The sequence below is a fragment of the Oryctolagus cuniculus genome, chromosome 8, assembly GCF_964237555.1.
Source record: "Oryctolagus cuniculus chromosome 8, mOryCun1.1, whole genome shotgun sequence".
NCBI lineage: Eukaryota > Metazoa > Chordata > Mammalia > Lagomorpha > Leporidae > Oryctolagus > Oryctolagus cuniculus.
Window position 1 is genome coordinate 138641003 of NC_091439.1, and position 20351 is coordinate 138661353.

At 46.6% G+C, this 20351-nt stretch overlaps 2 protein-coding genes across 4 annotated transcripts in view; one reads left to right on the forward strand and one right to left on the reverse strand.

The window, feature by feature from the left end:
• Positions 1-385: 385 nt before the first annotated feature.
• PPID (peptidylprolyl isomerase D) lies at positions 386-20303 on the forward strand. Of its 2 annotated transcripts, XM_008273485.4 has the most exons (11): positions 584-823; positions 2273-2413; positions 4026-4132; positions 9172-9360; positions 10204-10326; positions 10453-10559; positions 13432-13573; positions 16583-16669; positions 16763-16805; positions 17472-17597; positions 20086-20303. In XM_008273485.4, exons 1-10 carry the CDS (start codon positions 739-741, stop codon positions 17558-17560), a joined length of 1113 nt encoding a protein of 370 aa, XP_008271707.2. In that variant the 5' UTR covers positions 584-738; the 3' UTR covers positions 17561-17597; positions 20086-20303. The 2 variants fall into 2 exon arrangements, with proteins under 2 accessions (XP_069904375.1, XP_008271707.2); XM_070048274.1 differs by lacking the exons at positions 2273-2413; positions 4026-4132; positions 20086-20303 and having other exon boundaries at positions 386-823; positions 17472-17731.
• The window catches only part of ETFDH (electron transfer flavoprotein dehydrogenase), a 28743-nt gene continuing 26608 nt past the window's right edge, over positions 18217-20351 (reverse strand). The window contains exons 12-13 of one of the 2 annotated variants that reach the window (XM_002720545.5): positions 20029-20250; positions 18217-18611 (exon numbers count right to left, since the gene is read on the reverse strand). In XM_002720545.5, the coding sequence (XP_002720591.1) occupies positions 18448-18611; positions 20029-20250 (386 nt within the window). In that variant the 3' untranslated portion in view covers positions 18217-18447. The remainder of the gene's footprint in view (positions 18612-20028; positions 20251-20351) is intronic. The other variant, XM_051831713.2, reaches the window with a different exon arrangement.

Consider the following 20351-nt stretch of genomic DNA (forward strand, 5'->3'; position numbering starts at 1 on the left):
GCTGTGGGCTCTATCAGAACTAGAATCAATGCGTCCGCACGAGCAGACGTCTCCAGTCAGGCTCTCTCCAAGAGCGAGGCCGAGAGCGCCCCACGCAGGAAGATGGAGCGTGGCGTTTTACCAGGCCCGTCAGGGAACGGACGCCCTCATAATGCGGTTTCCTCAGGAACCAATCCGTCCTTTTTCCTGGATTCTCAGCGTCCGCTTTTTGGCCCACCATTCAAGGTTATAGTGCGAAGATCAACGTAAATAACAACACAGCTCCCGCTGACGGGCAGCCCAGTTTACATCAGGCATCGTGCTGAGAGATGTCTGTCTTTCATCCGAACGCCATCTTCCGAGGCGAACATGTTCGTCCCCACTGGCCAGACGAGCAAACTGAGTTTCTCTGGCAGAGCTGGGGAGGGCAGGGAGACGGTGGGGAGGCGACGACGCGCGAGCGAGAACACTAAAGGGGATCGCGGTTTCTAACTCCACGCTCAGGGAGAAGCGCAAGCGGCTGCCATGGACGCACGAACACGGGCGCGCTGACCGCCGCGGGGAGGCGGTGCCGGAAGTCGGGGCGGGACTTCCGGGCGTCGGGGAGGGACTTCCGGGCGTCGGGCGGGGCTTCCGGGCCCGGCCGGAAGTGGCCCCGCAGCGCCGCCGCCAGCTTGCTGCTCGGAGGGTTCTGGCTTTTCGGCGGCCGACGGTGCACGCGGTTCGGGGCTGTGCTTTGGCGCGCGTCTGCAAGTGGCGATGTCGCACCCGTCACCCCAAGCCAAGCCGTCCAACCCCAGCAACCCCCGAGTCTTCTTTGATGTGGACATCGGGGAGGAGCGAGGTGAGGGCGTCTGGCGCCCCGAGAAGGGTCCCGGGGTTTCGGGGGGCTCCCAGGGCGGGGCGCGGAGCAGGTGGCCGCTTAGGCCGCGCCGTGGGAACGAGCCCGGGCTTCCAGAACTGGGTCGAGCCCGCGGGCGCCCTTGTGCCAGTGCCATTGGTCCTGCGGAAGTTTCTGGAAATTTCTGGGTCAGGCATGGTGGCGGCCCTTTACGCTTCGCCTGTCTTGATTTGGTTGGACTTGACCTCGCCACCCGTGCACCCTTTGGCTTTTCAGAAAACCGTAATTCTCCGGAGAAGGCGGGACGGCTCGGAGGGCTCCCGGCGCCGCGGTCCGCCGGGCTCCAGTCGCGCCGCGCGCCGTTCGCACGCGCGCCCCGGCTGCACCTGTTTCAGGGGCTCGTTTGCCAGGGGCCTTTTCCTGGCGGCTGCGGGGTGTTGGCGTAGAGGCGCGGGGGCACGTGCAGACGCCTTCACCGGCTCGGCCTGGGGGCACCGCGCTCGCAGCACCCGTGGGCTTGCCTGGGTTGCAGGGCAGCTGTGGAGGCGTGGTGCTTCAGGGGCGTGTTGCTGTGCGTCTCACTTGGGTTTTGTTCTGAAACTGCTGGAATTTCGACCTGGCCGTGTTTGGATGCGCGCGCGGGGCCCACGTGCGCATTCACAGGCGCATCCGACCTGTTTTCAGACTGGGCTTATTTTGCCCCGTCTCGGGAATTTTCTCCAGCTTTTGTTTCATATAGGCTGCAACACAGAACCGTCGCAGATCAAGGGTGTCCACCGCACTGCTGTGAGGGTACTCGGTTTTCCCCTGTTGGCTGTGGGGGAAATTACCCTGCCTTTGAAACTGCTTTCCGGCGCCCCTTAAATGGTGCTCATCTGCCGGCCGCTGCAGCTGATAGTGTGTGTGGTGTTTCAGATGGTAGCCTGGATTTCGGTTAGTAAATGACGGGGAGCGCCAGCAGCCCCACTATGGCTTTGTACCCGAAGGAAAGGAAGTGTAATCAGAGATAACCTGCCCTCTGTCCGGATCCTCTGCGGCCAGGATAGTGGAATCCACCCAAGTGCCCATCAGCAGAGGGATAAAAATCGCTGTATACACGCAGTGAGATACTGGGATGAGGCTAGAGGAGGGTGTGCACAGTGAAGTAAGCAGAACACAGGCAGGCAGCGCGTGCCCTCACAGGTGGCATGGTGCTCCTAGCGGCTGGGCAGTACTTAATTTCTGTTAGATAAGAGGGGTAAATTCGAGCTCTAGTGTACAAGGCGGTAACTAGTTCACAGCAATATACTGTGTTCCTGAAGGTGCGAAAGGGAAAGATAAAAGGAACTTGGTACCGCCTGCACTCCGCTTCCTTTTTATCTTAGCTGTCACTGTAATTGGTTCAACTCTCCTTTTATCATTTGCCTCTTTGGCTGTTTTGCATACTAACAAGATTTTTTTTCCTTTTTTTAGTTGGTCGAATTGTCTTAGAATTGTTTGCAGATATTGTACCCAAAACTGCAGAAAATTTCCGTGCACTATGCACAGGAGAAAAAGGCATTGGACCCACCACTGGGAAACCTCTCCACTTCAAAGGATGCCCTTTCCATCGAAGTATGTGAGATCTTTATGAGTTTGATTGCTCTTCTTGCAGATAATCAGATCCTGTTCCTTTCCAGTTAGAGGAGGAAACACTAAGTAGGCAGTAAAGGTTAAAACGTACTGTTAGTTCCTAGGGGATGCTTTGACGTCCGAGGCAGTAGCTCAGTTTCACAAAGCGTGGGCTTTCAGAGGTAGAGTTAACTGTGGGAGGACACTGACGTTGGTGGCTTGAAGTGGATTACTTGCATTTCACTCTCACTCCAAGATGACTCCGTTGGGAGAGGAAGAGTCTGGCCAGGGGTAGAGTAGCTGTCCTGAGGTAGATGGTGATAAAGTTACGCCTACTTCTTGGGCTGGATTGCCTGGGAAACCTGCAGATTCGAAGATGCAGTGTGTTCAGTACACTGATAGATGTGATTAAATCTGCTTACCACACTTTGTAATCATACCTTTGTTTCGTGATTATTTGATGGTTCCCCCGGTAGACTGCAGGCTCCCTAAGGTGAGGGACTGTGTTCTCACCATTGTTGTCTTTAGCATCTGGTCCTTAATGAGTAGGCAGTCAGTAAAATATTTACCAATAAACAAATAGTTAAACTGGAATCATATTTTTCTAAAAGTTGATTTGTTAAGAAAAATTAACATTGCTTTTTTTAAGTATTGAAACTATTGGTTTACTTTCATGTTTAATAAAATGTTAGAATACACTAATAAAGTATGGGCAGGAAGCGGCTAACTTAGCAGGCTCAAGACTGCTGTCTGCAGCGGGGTGCTTGGCTGGAGTTCAGGAACTCGGGTCTTGAGCATTCCTAAATCCTGAGCGTGGTGCGCTGTGTCTGGGCTGTACAGACTGCTAACTCAGCACAATACCTGCTCTGCAGTATTAGGGAGTCTGGACTTCTGGAACATGCAGGCCGGGTAAACTGCAGGAAGCACCTGGGTGCTGAGTCCGGCTTCCCTGGACAAAAGCATCACACACACACACTGTGTTTTCGCCGCTGGGGGAGTGTGCGTTCTCTACCCTTCGTGGGAGGGAGACTGCCCGTGTCCTTTCACCTCGTCCAGCTGTGGTAGAACCAGACGCTGGGTCCCGAGACGCCCAGGGATGTCTGAATGCGGGGTGGTCTGGGTGACCCTTGACTGAAGTGATGGTGTTTGCTGGACTGTTTCAGCCAGGGGCTGACAGACCTGCTAGGGATCCATGGTCTTCAGCTCACTGAGTGACTGGTGTGTGCCCAGCCGTGGAGAGTTACAAGGAGCAACAAGTGCTGTCCTTAAGAACTTGGTTGTTCACTGAGAGAGACAGCGTCATGATGTCTGTTGTGAAATGGCGTCGAGATGCTATGGGAGAAGAATTAGGAGACCCAGCGTTTGAGCCTCCGTGATGGTTTGTCAGGGAGGTGCGTTTGAAGCAGTTCTAAGTGGTATTAGGGAGCTGGGCAGGAAGTGTAGGTTGGGCTGAGATCATGAGAAAGCTTCGGAGTCAGGAGCTGTTGGCGTGGTTGGAGAGAGGCAGGCAGTGACAGGACTGGAGTCCTGCTGCATGATTCTGTTTCACTAATGCGTGTTCATCAGGCACCGTTGCTGAACTCATCGTGTCTGTCCCATTTTCCTTTTTTTGTAGTTATTAAGAAATTTATGATTCAGGGTGGAGACTTCTCAAATCAGAATGGGACAGGTGGAGAAAGCATTTATGGTGAAAAATTTGAAGATGAGAATTTCTATTATAAGGTAAAGTTGAGAAAATGGCATATTATTATGTAAACATTATGTATCTAGAATCCTGGCTAGATTAAGAGACCAGAAAATGTCACACATATGCTTAGATTTACCTTTTCTTGTAAAAGTTATTTTGTAAATATGTATCTTTAATATGGAAAGTTTTCATCTGGTAATTTTGTCAAAAATATTATAGTATTTTAGTGTGATCACATGCTTCATTTAAACTGATAAATTAAGTGCAGGTACCACATGGCAAAATCATTTCCAGGAAAAACACTGATTAAGTGGGAGGTGCACCTTTATCTTTGATTTTGAAGAGCAACAAAACTATCTTTAATAATCCAAGATGTCAGGAAATTGGCGAACTAGTGGACACGATTAGCGTCCAGGCTCCTAAAGGACATTAGTGGTGCTTGTGCCTTCTTATCTTCATTGTCCCACGATACAATCGGGGCATATTGCATCGTTCAGGTTATAGAATGGACTTGTAAGTACAGAAGTGAAGTGGTACTTTAGACATGAGAGTGTGAGCAAGGGAGTCAGGGTAACCTGAAGAGGAAATCTCTCCAGTCTGTACAGTGTTGTCGACACAGCTGTGTGTTCAGCATGTCGCTGGCGCCAGACAGCTCATGAAAATGAGAGGCCTGCATGATAGGAGTTCATTATCCTGCCTTGGAGACGAGATTAAAATACATGGGACAACTGGAAGTTAACAATAGGCAAATAAATGTTAGATTGATGGAATATACTTGCTTGTGTAACACTGACAGAAGTTTGACTAACCCATTCTGAAATGATGAGATGTTTCAGATTTTTCAGTTTTTTTTTTTTTTTAAATATTTGTATAGTTTTGAGTTGTTGAGGAACTGTAATCTAAATTCGGAATGCCTCCCAAATCCAAAAGTTTTGAGCATGATGTTGGTGCTCAGTAAGTTTTGAATTTGGGTTTTCACAGTAGGGATATTCAGCCTGTAGTGTTCACTCTCTGTGTATGCTGTAGGAGAAAGATATGCCTCATGTGGTCCTGACGAGGGGATATAATGGAGAGGATGAGCACATATGTTAGGTAAGCTGGGCATTGCTTAGGCAGGAACTAAAATATAAACAGAAAATTCAAGAAAGGATATGGGTGAGGAAAGACAAAGGCAGTGGGAGGCTGATGGAAAAAAATTAATTTTGTGGTTAATATTGTGGAAAAAGCACCAAGCAGGGAAGCTGCCAGAAAGATAAAGTGATGATGCGATGACCATATTGATGAAAAGGGAAGGAGCATGTAGAAGGGGCACATGGTTCTTGCCTTCTACAAGTGCGTGGCGTTGAAAGCTGAATTGTTTCCACTGACTGGCAGGGTAAAAGTCATTTTAGGTAGGAACACCAACACGAGAGTTAAAAAGGCATCTGCTGAGAAAGCGGTAAGAGAGGCGATGGAAAAATGAAGAAACTGGGTTTCACAGACCCTTTGAAACGGGTTGATGCCAGTAGAATTCTAATGTCAAGGCAGAGTTTCTCTTGAGCACTCTTCGCGGTGTTCATACACCTGGGCTGAAAGCACAGATTTGGATTCTTCTGAGGTTAGGACAGTACCTAACCGGATGTCTTGTCTAAGTTCAGCATCTGGGGCTGGCACTGTGGCATGGGGAGTAAAGCTGCCGCCTGCGATGCCAGCATCCCATACTGGTGCTGGTCTATGTCCTGGCTGCTCTACTTTTTTTTTTTTTTTTTTTTTTAATTATTTATTTATTTGAAAGGCAGAGTTACAGAGAGAGCTCTTTGATCTACTGGTTCAGTCCCCAAATGGCTCCAGTGGCTGGAGCTGGGCCAACCCAAAGTCAGGAGCTTCTTGTAGGTCTCTCACATAGGCTCAGGGACCCAAGCACTTGGGCCGTTTGCTGCTGCTTTCCCAGGCGTGTTATCAGGAAGCTGGCTTGTTAGTGGAGCAGCTGGGACTTGAACCAGCGCCCACGTGGGATGTGGGCACTGCAGACAGCTTAATCTCTTAGACCACAGTGCCAGCCCCTGCTCCACTTTGATCCAGCTGCATGCTAATGGCGCTTGGAAAGAAGTGGAAGATGTCAAAGTGTTTGGGCTCCTGCCACCCACCCGGGAGACCTGGATGAAGCTCCTGGCTGTTGCAGTCATGTTGAGTGTGAACCAGTAGACGGAAGATGTCTGTCTCTCTTCTCTCTCTAATTCTGTCTTCCCAATAAATAAATAAATCTCTCTTTTTAAAGGTTTATTTATTTTATTTGAAAGAGTTACAGGGAGAGGAAGAAGTAGTGATAAAGAGGTCTTCCATCCGCTTGTTCTCTACCAAATGGCTGCCATGGCCAGGGTGGGGCCAGGCTGAAGCCAGGAGCTTCTTCTGGGTTTCCCGCGTGGATGCAAGGATACAAGCACTTGGACGATCGTCTGCTGCTTTTCCAGGCGTATTAGCAGGGAGCTGGATTGGAAATAGCCAGGACTTGAACCATTGGTGCCCATATGGAATGCCAGTGCTGCAGGTGGCAGATTTACCCACTGTGCCACGTCACGGGCCCCAAATAAATCTTAAAAATAAATTCAGTATCCCGTCACTTTTCCTAGTTCATTGACATGTAAAGGAAGGATCCTGTGCTGTGTTTGAACATGGGGCGACTCTTCAGGTCTCCCTGAAAAGAGAGCATTCCTCGTGCAGAAGCCGGTGCACGGGTTAGATTCCTAGTGCAGCTCTGTCCTGGTGCAGAAGCCGGTGCACGGGTTAGATTCCTAGTGCAGCTCTGTCCTCGTGCAGAAGCCGGTGCACGGGTTAGATTCCTAGTGCAGCTCTGTCCTGGTGCAGAAGCCGGTGCACGGGTTAGATTCCTAGTGCAGCCTCTCCTCGTGCAGAAGCCGGTGCACGGGTTAGATTCCTAGTGCAGCCTCTTCTCGTGCAGAAGCCGGTGCACGGGTTAGATTCCTAGTGCAGCTCTGTCCTGGTGCAGAAGCCGGTGCACGGGTTAGATTCCTAGTGCAGCCTCTCCTCGTGCAGAAGCCGGTGCACGGGTTAGATTCCTAGTGCAGCCTCTTCTCGTGCAGAAGCCGGTGCACGGGTTAGATTCCTAGTGCAGCTCTGTCCTCGTGCAGAAGCCGGTGCACGGGTTAGATTCCTAGTGCAGCTCTGTCCTGGTGCAGAAGCCGGTGCACGGGTTAGATTCCTAGTGCAGCCTCTTCTCGTGCAGAAGCCGGTGCACGGGTTAGATTCCTAGTGCAGCCTCTTCTCGTGCAGAAGCCGGTGCACGGGTTAGATTCCTAGTGCAGCCTCTCCTCGTGCAGAAGCCGGTGCACGGGTTAGATTCCTAGTGCAGCCTCTTCTCGTGCAGAAGCCGGTGCACGGGTTAGATTCCTAGTGCAGCTCTGTCCTCGTGCAGAAGCCGGTGCACGGGTTAGATTCCTAGTGCAGCTCTGTCCTGGTGCAGAAGCCGGTGCACGGGTTAGATTCCTAGTGCAGCCTCTCCTCGTGCAGAAGCCGGTGCACGGGTTAGATTCCTAGTGCAGCTCTGTCCTGGTGCAGAAGCCGGTGCACGGGTTAGATTCCTAGTGCAGCCTCTCCTCGTGCAGAAGCCGGTGCACGGGTTAGATTCCTAGTGCAGCCTCTTCTCGTGCAGAAGCCGGTGCACGGGTTAGATTCCTAGTGCAGCCTCTTCTCGTGCAGAAGCCGGTGCATGGGTTAGATTCCTAGTGCAGCTCTGTCCTGGTGCAGAAGCCGGTGCATGGGTTAGATTCCTAGTGCAGCCTCTTCTCGTGCAGAAGCCGGTGCACGGGTTAGATTCCTAGTGCAGCTCTGTCCTGGTGCAGAAGCCGGTGCACGGGTTAGATTCCTAGTGCAGCTCTGTCCTCGTGCAGAAGCCGGTGCACGGGTTAGATTCCTAGTGCAGCTCTGTCCTGGTGCAGAAGCCGGTGCACGGGTTAGATTCCTAGTGCAGCCTCTTCTCGTGCAGAAGCCGGTGCACGGGTTAGATTCCTAGTGCAGCCTCTTCTCGTGCAGAAGCCGGTGCATGGGTTAGATTCCTAGTGCAGCTCTGTCCTGGTGCAGAAGCCGGTGCATGGGTTAGATTCCTAGTGCAGCTTCTGCACCTCCGAGATGATCTGTGGGCCTCTTCTGGAGACGACCACGCCAGGAACAAGCCTCTCTCCTCACTCCATCTTTGTTTGTTTGTTTAAATAAATTTATTTCTTGTAATTTTGTTTAGCTGATGTAGTTTCTGTTCAGTTATGAGAATAATTTTTTTAAAGAATTATTTATTTGAAAGAGTTACAGAGAGAGGTAGACAGAGAGGTCCTTCCATTCTGCTGCTTCACTCCCCAAATGACTGCAGCGGCCGGAGCTGAGCCGATCCGGAGCCAGGAGCCAGGAGCTTCTTCTGGGTCTCCCACGTGGGTGCAGGGGCCCATGGACTTGGGCCATCTTCCACTGCTCTCCCAGGCAATAGCAGAGAGCCGGATGGGAAGAGGAGCAGCCGGGACTCAAACTGGCACCCATATGGGATGCGGGCGCTGCGGGCTGGGGCTTTAACCCACTGCGCCACTGAGCCAGCCCGGAGAATAATTTTTAAATGCTGGTAGATTATTGGCTAGCTTAATGGGTGGAATAATGAAGTAGAATATGTAAAACATCAGGAAACGTACATTCAGAGCCAGCTAAGTGTTTCCACTGAACCTAAACTGGCGAATCCACTAGACAGAATCTTCAACAAAAGTACTAACTGATACAGAGGGTTTCCTCATTCAGATCAGTGTGGATAGACCAGCCTACCTGGAAGCTAGCGGAAATACAATGAAGAAGCCTCAACTAGAAGACTCTACCCCGTTATGTGTCTGTTATCTAAGCTTAAAATCTGATCAAGCACCCCATGTTTTGTGAAGTAAAGGTTTGCAATTTATACAAAATAAAATATTTTTAAAAACCTCAACGTGAAGTTCGCTCTCCATGGAGGTGCAGTCCACCTGTTTAATGTGCACGCCTGCTGAAAGAACGGTTCAGACTCGTGGCTCTGACCCTGGTGTACTTCTCATGGCTTTTATTTCTACAGCATGATCGGGAGGGTTTGCTGAGCATGGCGAATGCTGGTCGCAACACAAACGGTTCTCAGTTTTTCATCACAACAGTTCCAACCCCTCATCTGGATGGGAAACACGTGGTATTCGGCCAAGTAATTAAAGGGATAGGTGTGGCCAGGACACTGGAGAACGTGGAGGTGAAAGGTGAAAAACCTGCCAAAGTGAGTACTAAGTTAGAGTGAAATACGTTTATTTTCTTAGTTGCTGTCTTACAGAAATGTAACCTAAAGGGTCAGCTAATTGTTAGCTGGAAAAACTGAAAAATGTTAGGATGCTTTTTGGTATTGGAGCCTGGATCTGCCACTTTTTCTTTGAAACTGATTACAGCAGTGGGAAAGATTAGGGAGGGTTAAAAGGCGATTTGTATTCCTACTTCACCTTCACTGTTGGTGACATTTGCTGGATTACTCGAGTCTTGCTATACCTGCAAAACTTTTCAGACAGTATGCATGCGTAGTAGCAAGGACAGCAAACTAGAGTCTAATTGGACTGTGCCATTAGGGGTTAGGCCTTCATCTAGTGACTTGTCCAGTTTCCTCGTACTATTTAATCACTTATGGGTTTGTACTAGAACATTTCTGCAGATCCTTGTGTTCCAGCTGCCTGTGAATCAGAATCACCACAATGCTACCCAGCCTGAGTGACTGTTACCCGTGGGAATTGGAGCCTTAGGAGGTCGGCTCCCACAGTATGAAAGCAACAGTGTAGTGACAAGTTGAAAGCTCATATGTCTCATCTAAAGACAACCGCTTAGAGAATGGTAGCACTTTCAGCTTACTGTGTGTTCCCCGAGTTCCTGAGTAGCAATACACAGTGACACCGTTACCTTAATTGGAGTGCATGCAAAGGATGTTATAATTATAGCAGATAGATGAACCTCCTGACCTAATTCTTTTACAGAAATTGCATGACTTCTAGCCATATAGCTTACACACTCAAACTAATGTTTTAAATCTCTCGTTAGTATAATAGTGCATTTCTGCATCTTGGTATTATTTTTACAGCTGTGCGTTATTGCAGAATGTGGAGAACTGAAGGAAGGGGATGATTGGGGAATATTCCCCAAAGATGGCTCTGGTGATAGCCACCCGGATTTCCCTGAGGATGCAGATATAGACTTGAAGGATGTGAGTACTTTTCGGATTAGTCAAACTTTAAAGTTGGAGCTTTGTATTACCGTGTTATAATGATACAACCTACTGTTAGACCACAGTACGCACTAACTTACAGCATATTTGTATTCTTTCTTACAGGTAGATAAAATTTTATTAGTTACAGAAGACTTAAAAAACATTGGAAATAATTTTTTCAAATCTCAGAACTGGGAGATGGCTATTAAAAAATATACAAAAGTTTTAAGGTAGTAAGATTTTTAATAAATTTTAAGAATTTATGAATTATAAAGATTGCTTATGTATTTTGGCAAATTAGTAGAGTAATAAGATGTGTTGAAATACTTGTATTTCTTTTGTTCTCAACTTAATTTGAAAAAATTTAAAATACAGAAAAGTTGAAAGAATAGTACATGATTACTTACAAACCTTTACCTGCATTCACTGATTCTGCTTTTTATATTTTGCAATACCATTTGAGAAGTTGTAGATGATACTTTACCCCTCAGTGTTTTAGCATGAGTTCCTAACAGACCAAGCACACTCTGTGTAACTGCAGTGCCATTGAAACACCCCAAGTGAAGTGAGGTTGTGGGGCAGCAGGTTAAGCCACCACTGTGACGCTGACATCCCACGTCGGAGTGCCAGTGTGAATCCTGGCTGTTCTGTCTCTGATGCAGCTTTCTGCTGACGCACCTGGGAAAGCAGTGGATGATGGCCCAAATACTTGGGCCCTTGCCACTCACATTGGGAGACAAGGATGGAGTTCCTGGCTCCAGCCTGGTGCAGCCCTGGCTATTGGCAGCCATCTGGGGAATGAACCAGTGGATGGAAGATCTCTGTGCTTGTCTGTTACTCTTTCAAAAATAAAACTGATAGAATAATAGTTTTTTTTTTAAGTTTATTTCTTTATTTTTTAAGAACTTATTTATTTATTTGAGAGGTGGAGTTACAGACAGTGAGAGGAAGAGACAGCGAGAAAAGTCTTCCTTCTGTTGGTTCATTCCCCAAATAGGGTCAACGGCTGGAGCTGCACTGATCTGGACCCAGGAGCCAGGAGCTTCTTTTGGGTCTTCCATGTGGGTGCAGGGACCCAAAGACTTGGGCCCTCTCCTACTGCTTTCCCAGGACACAGCAGAGAGCTGGATTGGAAGTGGAGCAGCTGGGACTAGAACTGGCACTCCATATGGGATGCTGGCGCTTCAGGCCAGGGTTTTAACCTGCTGCGTCACAGTGCTGGCCCCTAGAATAATAATATTTAATGTATAATCCATGTTCAGATTTCTCACAGGCGGTGGCTTCGCCTGCTGTGCACGTGGGGTGCTGGGGCACAGGCAGCGGCTTCGCCTGCTATGCACGTGGGTGCTGGAGTCACAGGCGGCGGCTTCGCCTGCTGTGCACGTGGGGTGCTGGGGCACAGGCGGCGGCTTCGCCTGCTGTGCACGTGGGGTGCTGGGGCACAGGCGGCGGCTTCGCCTGCTGTGCACGTGGGGTGCTGGAGTCACAGGCGGCAATTCAGAATCAGTACTACAGGGATCTTCATCTTTCCCTGTTCGGTTTCCTTCTGTCATGAGAATCTTAGTTTCAAGCATAATGTCTCGCTGATCTGTGACAACTAACAGCACCTAAAAGGAAATCTGTAGAAGTGAAATTGACACTGTGAGAAGCAATGACTTGGGCAGCCTTTGTCTTAACTGTCGAGGAAAAATTTATTTTAGTTTTTTATGATTTTCTTTTTCTGTATAATACTATTGGGTGAACTCTTTACTTAGCACAGAATTATTCATAGGTGTTTAAATCTAATTGAAAATAGATCCCAGTGCCGGTTGTGTGAGGTGAGGGGCAGGTGCGGACGTGATGGGAGTCTTCACGGGAAAAAAAAAAATAGATCCCGGTAAAAAATAAGAGTGTGAATAAGAGAGAGGAGATGTACAGTTCTGCACATGTTCCCATGGACTTACCCCTAAGGGTAAAGCTAAAACCTTGGCCAGGGACTCCAAATCCCATTAAGCTGGGTGGTACTAATGCCATCTTACATGTTAAAGTGTTCATTTTAAGTGTGTAACTGATCATATAGATAGGAAAAAGGGTCAAAGGGATTACATAAATAAGACCAAGTGTCTGGTAATAACAATAGATAGAATTAAAAAGAAGAGAATGATCTAACATGGGAAGCAGTCCACACAGCAGACTTAGAATGACAAACGCCCTAAACAGCACTCTGACCTCAGAATCAGCCTTTAAGGCATTCAGATCTGGCTGAAAAGCCCATGAGAGCATTTCAGGCATGGAAAGCAAAAAAAAAAAAATGTAAATGAAAGATCTTTGTGAGTGATCCCACCGGAAAGAACGGGCCATCAAAGAAGGTCTTTCTCTGAAAGGAGGAGAGAACGTGCTCTTTGCATATGGCCCTGTTTAAATACCGATGGACTTTGTGTACTCAAGAGGCTTCCACAGCCTTGGCAGCTCGTGACAAGAGCCTCGAGTGATTACTGATGTCATAAATAAGAGTGTCAGTTGTTAACAGGAGTCACTGTGCACTTGTTCCCCATGTAGGACCTCTGTCCTTGATGAGTTTTACTAGGAGAATTAACGGTAAAACTTGATTTACACAATATTTTATACTTTGGGTGCAAACTATTGAAATCTTTACTTAGTATAGAGTTGGTCTTCTGTATATAAAGATAATTAAAAATGAATCTTAATGAAGAATGGGATGGGATAGAGTAGGTGGTGGGAGGGTGGATATGAGGGGAAGAACCGCTATATTCCTAAAGTTGTACCTATGAAATTTGTATTTATTAAATAAAAGCTTTCTTAAAAACCCATAATGTCTGAAAGTACACTTTGCAGGGCCTGAGTTTTAAAAATAGGAGTTTTATGAGTGCATAATTAGATTTGGGAATTGTTGGGTTGGCCTTTTTGAACACTTCAGGGAAAAATATTGGAACAAAACTTCCAAAAGAAATATTACTTAATAAAAAGATTGTGATCATTAATAAGAGTATGGACAGCATTTGCTGAGGTTCTTAGTCAGAAATGATGTAAGCCCTTTTGACACAGTTGAAGGAACTCTCGTTGTGTAACACCGCATGCTGCCTTTCTGAAAATGTTCTCCAGATACGTGGAGAGCTCCAGAGCTGTCGCTGAGGAAGCAGACAGGCTGAGGCTGCAGCCTGTAGCTTTAAGCTGCGTGCTGAACACTGGTGCTTGCAAACTGAAGCTGTCAGACTGGCAGGGAGCCATCGACAGCTGTCTGGAGGTAAGCTCGTTTGAAGGGACTGGACTTTCACATAATAACGTGAACAAAAATATTACACATTGATGTGTATCTGTTGTATAGGATCCAGTAAGGCTTGCTAAAATGTGATGGAAGTCATCTTGTCTGTTTTGGACCTCAGTTCTCAGTCCATTCACGTTGCTTATAACTGTCACTTAATACCTATTAAGATACTTGAGGTTTTTTTTTCCTTCAAAGCATGTGTATCAGCTCATTTATTCATTTAAGAGCAACTGTAATGTGCCAGGAATGACTAGGAATTTGGGTGGTGTGGCTAGACATGGTTTTTTAAGTGAGATCTCTGCCATTCACGCGCCTTGTAATCTTGGATACGCTGCTAAATTTGGAGGCTCTATTCTTCCATCTGTAAAATGGAAATAATACCTACCTCATGGGCTAGTTACAAATATAACACATGAGGGACTTCAAAAGTTCATGGAGGGGCCTAGTGTTTAAGATACTGTTTAGGATGCCTGTGTCCCGCTTGAGTTCCGGGTTCAGGTTCAGGTTCTGGTTCCAGTTCCTGATTGTAGCTTCTTGCTAGCAGATCCTGGGAGGCAGAGGTGAGGACTCGAGTCGTTGGGTTCCTGCCACCCACGGGGAAGACTTGGATTGAGTTTCCTGATCTTGGCTTCAGTCCTGTCCAGCCCCTAACTGTCACAAGAATTTGGGGAGTAAACCAGCAGATAGGAGCTTTGATTCTTTGCCTTTCAAAAAAAAGTTTCTGGAAAAGTGAGATTGAAAGATGTTTATTTTTGCTCAAACTTTCGGCATGAATTGCACCAATGTAAAAGTAAACTTATCCATTCCATTTTTCATGAAGTGTTTTTTTAATCTTTGAAGTTTACTGAAAACAAACTTGAATCTGCTCCAGTCCTGACAGGCGTGGATGTCATTCATGAGCTTTTTGAAGTACTGTCGTAAAGTAACGTTTGACAGTGGTTGGCACATTTTATGTACCTAATTGGGACTGGTTATCTTATTTTTAAAATTATATCATTTTTAAAATTATTTTGCTTTATTTGAATGGCAGAATGACAGTATACTGTCTGCTGGTTCACTCCCCAGATGACTTCAAAAGCCAGGAGCCTGGACTTCCATCCAGGCCCTACACTGGGTAGCAGAGCCATCGTGGGCTGTCTCCCAGGATACCTATCAGCAGGAGCCTGCCTTGGAAGTGTAATAGGGACTCAGTTCACTCGGATGTGAAATGTGGGTGTCCCAAGTGACACTTTAAGCACTGCACCGTATCGCTTGTCCTGAAACGTTATTTTAATTAACACACAGACCCACATCCTCAAGAAGCTTCACAGATTTGGTATAGGAGGGAATTTCTATTTGGGGTTGTCAGGAAGTGTATAGGGAGACTGGGCAGTCCTGGACACACAGGAATGTCATGTTTCTTTGAGGGTCGTCTATGTATAACTGATAAAGCTAGAAAGAGCTTGCCACCTCCAGCACTGGCATCCCACATGGGTGCCAGTTAGTGCCTGCTGCTCTACTTCCAATCCAGCTTCCTGCTAATGTACCTGGGAAAGCGGCACAAGTTGGCCCAAGTGCCTGGGGCCCTGCAGCTACGCGGGAGACCTGGGAGAAGCTCCTGGCTTTGCCTTGGCCTGGTGCTGGCCGTTGTGGCTGTTTGAGGAGTGAACAGCAGAAGAAGAGCTCGCTCGCTGTTTTTCCTGCTCTGTAACTCTGCCTTTCAAATAAATAAATCCATAAAAGAACTGCTTTCCTCAAATAGAGCAATGATGACTCTTCCCCGTGGTCGAGTCTGAAATTTTTTCTAAGCTGCACATTTTGTTTTTCAAAGATTTATTTATTAATTTGAAAGGCAGAGTTAGAAGAAGGAAGAGGCAGAGAGCGCTGGTGTCCTCCCCAGACAGCCACAGTGCGGGGCTGGGCTGCCAGGAGCTTCACCCGCATCTCCCACTTTGGTTGCAGGGCCCCAGACACGAAAGCCATCTCCTGCTTTCCCAGGTGCACTAGTAGGGAGCGGGATTGGGAATGCAGCAGCCGGAACTCGACCCAGTGCCCGTGTGGGATGCTGGCCTTGCAGGTGGTGGCCTAACGCACTGCACAACACCGACCACAACATTTCATGGAGTTTGCACGATTTAATCGTGTGCATAGGTTAGCTGTCTTCAGAGCAGGCGGAACTAAAATGAGGTTCTTGCTCAGGAAGCTGGGCTGAAGGGTAAGCAGGAATGTAGTTAGAAGGTGGTGCACAACAGGCAAATTATCCAAGAAGACTTTTTCTTCTGGATCTCATTTTGACCTTTGTGAGGAAGACACAGTATGCCTCTCTGGTAAACATCTGAGTGAAAATTTAAAAGATGTTATGAAAACAATATATTTATTTAAACATTTCTAGGGTGGGAGCTGTTAATTTAGAAATGTGGATAGCAAGTGAACGAGTGTGCAGTTGGCCTTCTGTATCTGGGTTCTGTATTGTTGAATCCAACCAGCTGTAAATTAGAAATGCTATGTACTGAACATGAACGACTCTTTTCCATTTTTAGTGTTCCCAGAACAATGCAGCATGACTGTCTGGTAGCCTTTACACTGTATCAGGTGGTGTTGGAGACGACACTGTGTAGCAGGGTACCCCACGCTAGCTGTATGCAAGTGCTGCACACCACTCTTATGTCAGGGACTCGAGCACCTGTGGGTTTTGGTATCCGCGGATGTCCTCTAACAGATACTAAGAGGTGACACGATACAGATTCTTATTTATTACGATTTTTTCATAAACGCATTAGGGCCGAGTTCTGAGATAGAAACTCCAGTACTGAGAGGAGCACATGCAGCCTGCAAAAGCGCAGTCTTTCTCTTCCATGTCCATTTAGTGCCCTCTGCTGACGAAGTCTAGTACTGAACCTGCTGGCAAAGGAGGGCTATTTAGTTTGCAGATCCAACAGACAACAAATTGCGATTTGGCACATAATGTAATACTTAGCTGTGAATACCCATTTTATGATCTCTTTGCAGGCTCTTGAAATAGACCCATTGAATACCAAGGCCCTCTACCGCAAGGCTCAAGGATGGCAAGGCTTAAAGGAATATGATGAAGCTTTGGTAAATTCTGTTCTACGTGTTCAAGTTTTTTTTTAAACAGCTACCTTTATAAATTATAGACCCAATTTTTCCTTAATTTTTTCCCCTCTACAGGCTGATCTTAAGAAAGCTCAGGAGATCGCGCCAGAAGATAAAGGTAGGTTGGCAGTTTTTGTAGTAAACATTCATTTTGCCATTTAAAAGTTGATCTTCATGAGCCACTGTACACTGTGCCAGATCTGATTTATTTGTTCAACTAGTATTACAGAATGTCTGTAATTGGGCCAGGCATTGATCATATGGCAATGAACAAGACAGTCAAGGTCCCTGCCCTCAAGGGGCTTACATTCTAGTTCGTCAAAATGTGCTAGTTTTTCGTGTAGCTGAATACTGTTTGCCCTGCTTTCTCATCTGAGACCTGGTTCCTGTGATTCCAGTTGAAAACTCAACACTGATAGATTTGAGCCGAATGTGACTATAACGTACATGTAGCTACTGGATACATGATTTAGGGACACTTTGACAAAAAGTCATTTTTAAAAAAACTGGCCAAGTATGAATAGGAGCATAAGGTCTGCATATGGAAAACCAAACTTTGGTCTTGTCTTGCTGAATTAGAACAAGGGAGGCAGTCGTGCTCTCCCTGGTGGGGAGGGCCTGTTTACGTAATGGCGTCCCTCAGCTGACAGCTTCCAGCTCTTCCTAGTTTTTACAATTGTTCTTAAGAGGTGTTATCAAGGGGAAGCTAGTTATTATTAAAACTTGCTAATCACCCTAATTTGCTGGATTTTGAGAAATAACTCACTGCATGTTTATTTTGCAGCTATCCAGGCAGAACTGCTGAAAGTCAAACAGAAGATAAAGGCACAGAAAGACAAAGAGAAGGCAGTATATGCAAAAATGTTTGCTTAACCAGTCTGCATTGGTTACACCAAGGCATTAAGCAAATGTAAGGGTCAGGGTCTGTCTGTGACCCCTAATGTGTTTCCTGTGACATTTCAGCTCCCATTGTTTACAGTTAGGAATATTGATAAAGGTTTACGCTTAATAAAAGTGTTACAGTAAAGTCGCTTCATTTTCAAATAATGGTGTACAGCCAGTGTTTAAACTCCTAAACATATACTTTGCTGGGTAAGTAGATGAGAGCTTTTGTGGTTTCCTCCAATTCTTTGCTGTATCTGTAGTTGTAGCTGGTTTGTGCTGGTGTTTTATAAAAAAAAACTATGGGAAAAGTTTATGCTGCAGACTGCGCTCTGAGTTTCATTTTGTCCAGGAACTGTTCGAACCACCTGCATATTCTTGTTCAGGGGTTGGCCCAGCCTTTTCTGCAGTGCTTGTCTGTCACATCTCAGCTCTGCACTTCTGCCTCAAAACTAGCCACAGACAACCAGTGAGCACAGCTGTATCTCAGCAAGACCACACTCACAGTAAGGGATGAGCTGAGGCTTTCCCCTGGTCCAGAATATGTTAATTTTTGGACTTTAAGACTTCAGTTTGGCAAGTTAACTGTAAAGGTCAAAAGTGCATTTTTCTGTTAGTACTAAATCAGAGGACAGCAGAGTGGTAAGTAGATGCTGCATCATTTACAAAGTTTTATTTAAGGGAAATATTTATAAATTTTATAGGACAATTCTAGAAATGGTAGTATAAAGGTTTTGTTTCACTGGTAATTATTTTGTGCACATCCTGACAATTAATGCTATATTTTGGTACCTGTTAACCTTTAAAAGTTAACTTGCCTTACACGTTAAAAAACTGGCTGTCAGATGTGCCTGCAAATGAATGAAGTCGATTGTGGTTTACATTCCGTTGTAAGCAGGTCCTCCTCCACCTTCAGGTACCACCCAGTTAATATTCTGACTTGGGTCTTTAATGTCACACGTTTTACAGTGCACACAGTTCTGAGCATTTATCTGTAGCCGAAATCCATCACCTTGTTCCAAAGGCACAAATTCATAAACCCCTGTTTAAAAAAAAATACTATTAGAGAACCAAAGCTTGAATAGTAGCTACCTGTGAAGGTTGTTTTCTGTCTAGAGATGTGAAAATGCATGGTGTGCGCTACCACTGTTAGTACAGACTGCACACACAGTAAGAGGAAGCACAGCAGTGTCTGCTGAGCCTCACTGCCAAGGGTGCTTACCTTTGATGTGCATGTATACCATGGAGCTCCAAAAAGTGTGAATTCCATGCATAATCTTTTCATAAAGTGCATTTCTATTAAGTTTTTGAGGCCTCCATGAATACATGCTGTAGTTGAAACAGATTCAGTCCTTACACTTGGAGTTTATAATCCGTGTATTCAAAGTTACAGTCCAGGTCCTTGTCCTGGAACAGCCTCAGTCCCAGTCTCTGGAGAGTGTATTAATCTCACACATCTAACACAAGGCTACTTCCAGAGATCATGGGGAATCATTTGGTGCAAAACAGTGTTGAAATCCATGCATTTTTTTCCCTAATACATACTTTTTTTTTTTTTTAAGATTTATTTGGAAGGCAGAGTTAGAGGGGCAGAGAGATCTTTCATCTGCTGGTTCACTCCCCAAATGGCCAGGAGCTTCATCTGGGTCTCCCACATGAATGGCAGGGCCCCAAGCACGTGGGCCATCTGCTGCTGCTTTCCCCGGGCACACTGGCAGGGAGCTGGATCAGAAGTGGAACAGCCGAGACTCACACGGGATACAAGTGTCACAGGTGCCCGCCTAACCTACCCACTGTGCCACAATGCCAGCCTCCATACTACATATTTTCCATGAAATTTTAAAATACTTTACTTGCTTTATATCATTTGAGACTTAGTTCCTATTACTGTGATTTTAGTTGCAAACTCGGCACTAGAAGGAACACTGTTCATGATGACCTTCTAGGACATGAAGGTGGCCGTAACCATGCATACATACGTATGTGCTAATGGCGCCTGGGCTGCCTGCACCTTGGTCCCAGTGCCGGTTTGATCCCGGCTCCTCCACTCCTGATGCAGTCCCTGGCAGTGTGCCTGGGAAGTAGATGACGCTCAAGGAGGAGACCCAGATGGAATCCCTGGCCGCTGCCTGACCTGCCCCAGCTGTGCGGCCGTTTGGGTGGTGCACAGTGGATGGAAGATCTGCCTCCTCTCAGATAAATCTTGAAAAATAAGTACGTGAACATGCGAAGAGAGGTAGTGCTCGTTCATAGCCGTTAGTCTGACAGGAGACGAGGGCAAACCAGGCTTGACAGAAGTTTTCCATTAGCATTGCCAGTTGAGAGTGGATTTCCTAGGAGGCTGACTACAGGCGTCACAACAATTTCCAAGCAGTGGGGGGAAGTAAACCATTTCTCTGACAGTGTTTAAAGCCAACGGTTGTTATTACACTTAGCAATGGGTGGAAGCCATGACTGACCTGCAGGGCAGAACCGCTGCTCTGGCCCGTCGTATATTGACAGGTTTCTGTTCACAGGTATACTGTCATCCTTTAAGGTTAAGTGTGCTGGCTGGTCGTGTTCATGATTAGTACCACTCAGAGCCACAGACGACAAGAGGTCAAAACTGATCCGTCCATCAGGTTTTGGATACTCAATAGGTGTGCAGTCCTTGGCTGGCTTGAGCTTGTCGGAGTCACTGCCTTCAATGTTGATGAAGATAGTAAATAAAAACATCACTGAAGTTCCACCTTAAGTGTGTGTGTGTGTGTGTAGTTAACGGGCAGGAAGGTGGTGTAACAAA

What these genes read in the sequence shown, in the direction of transcription:
- PPID (XM_008273485.4), top strand. Translation starts at nt 739, where the DNA reads ATGTCGCACCCGTCACCCCAAGCCAAGCCGTCCAACCCCAGCAACCCC. An exon ending in ATGAGAATTTCTATTATAAG is followed by an intron (nt 4,133 to 9,171) that starts GTAAAGTTGAGA and finishes TTATTTCTACAG; the next exon opens with CATGATCGGGAGGGTTTGCT. An exon ending in AGGAATATGATGAAGCTTTG is followed by an intron (nt 16,670 to 16,762) that starts GTAAATTCTGTT and finishes TCCCCTCTACAG; the next exon opens with GCTGATCTTAAGAAAGCTCA.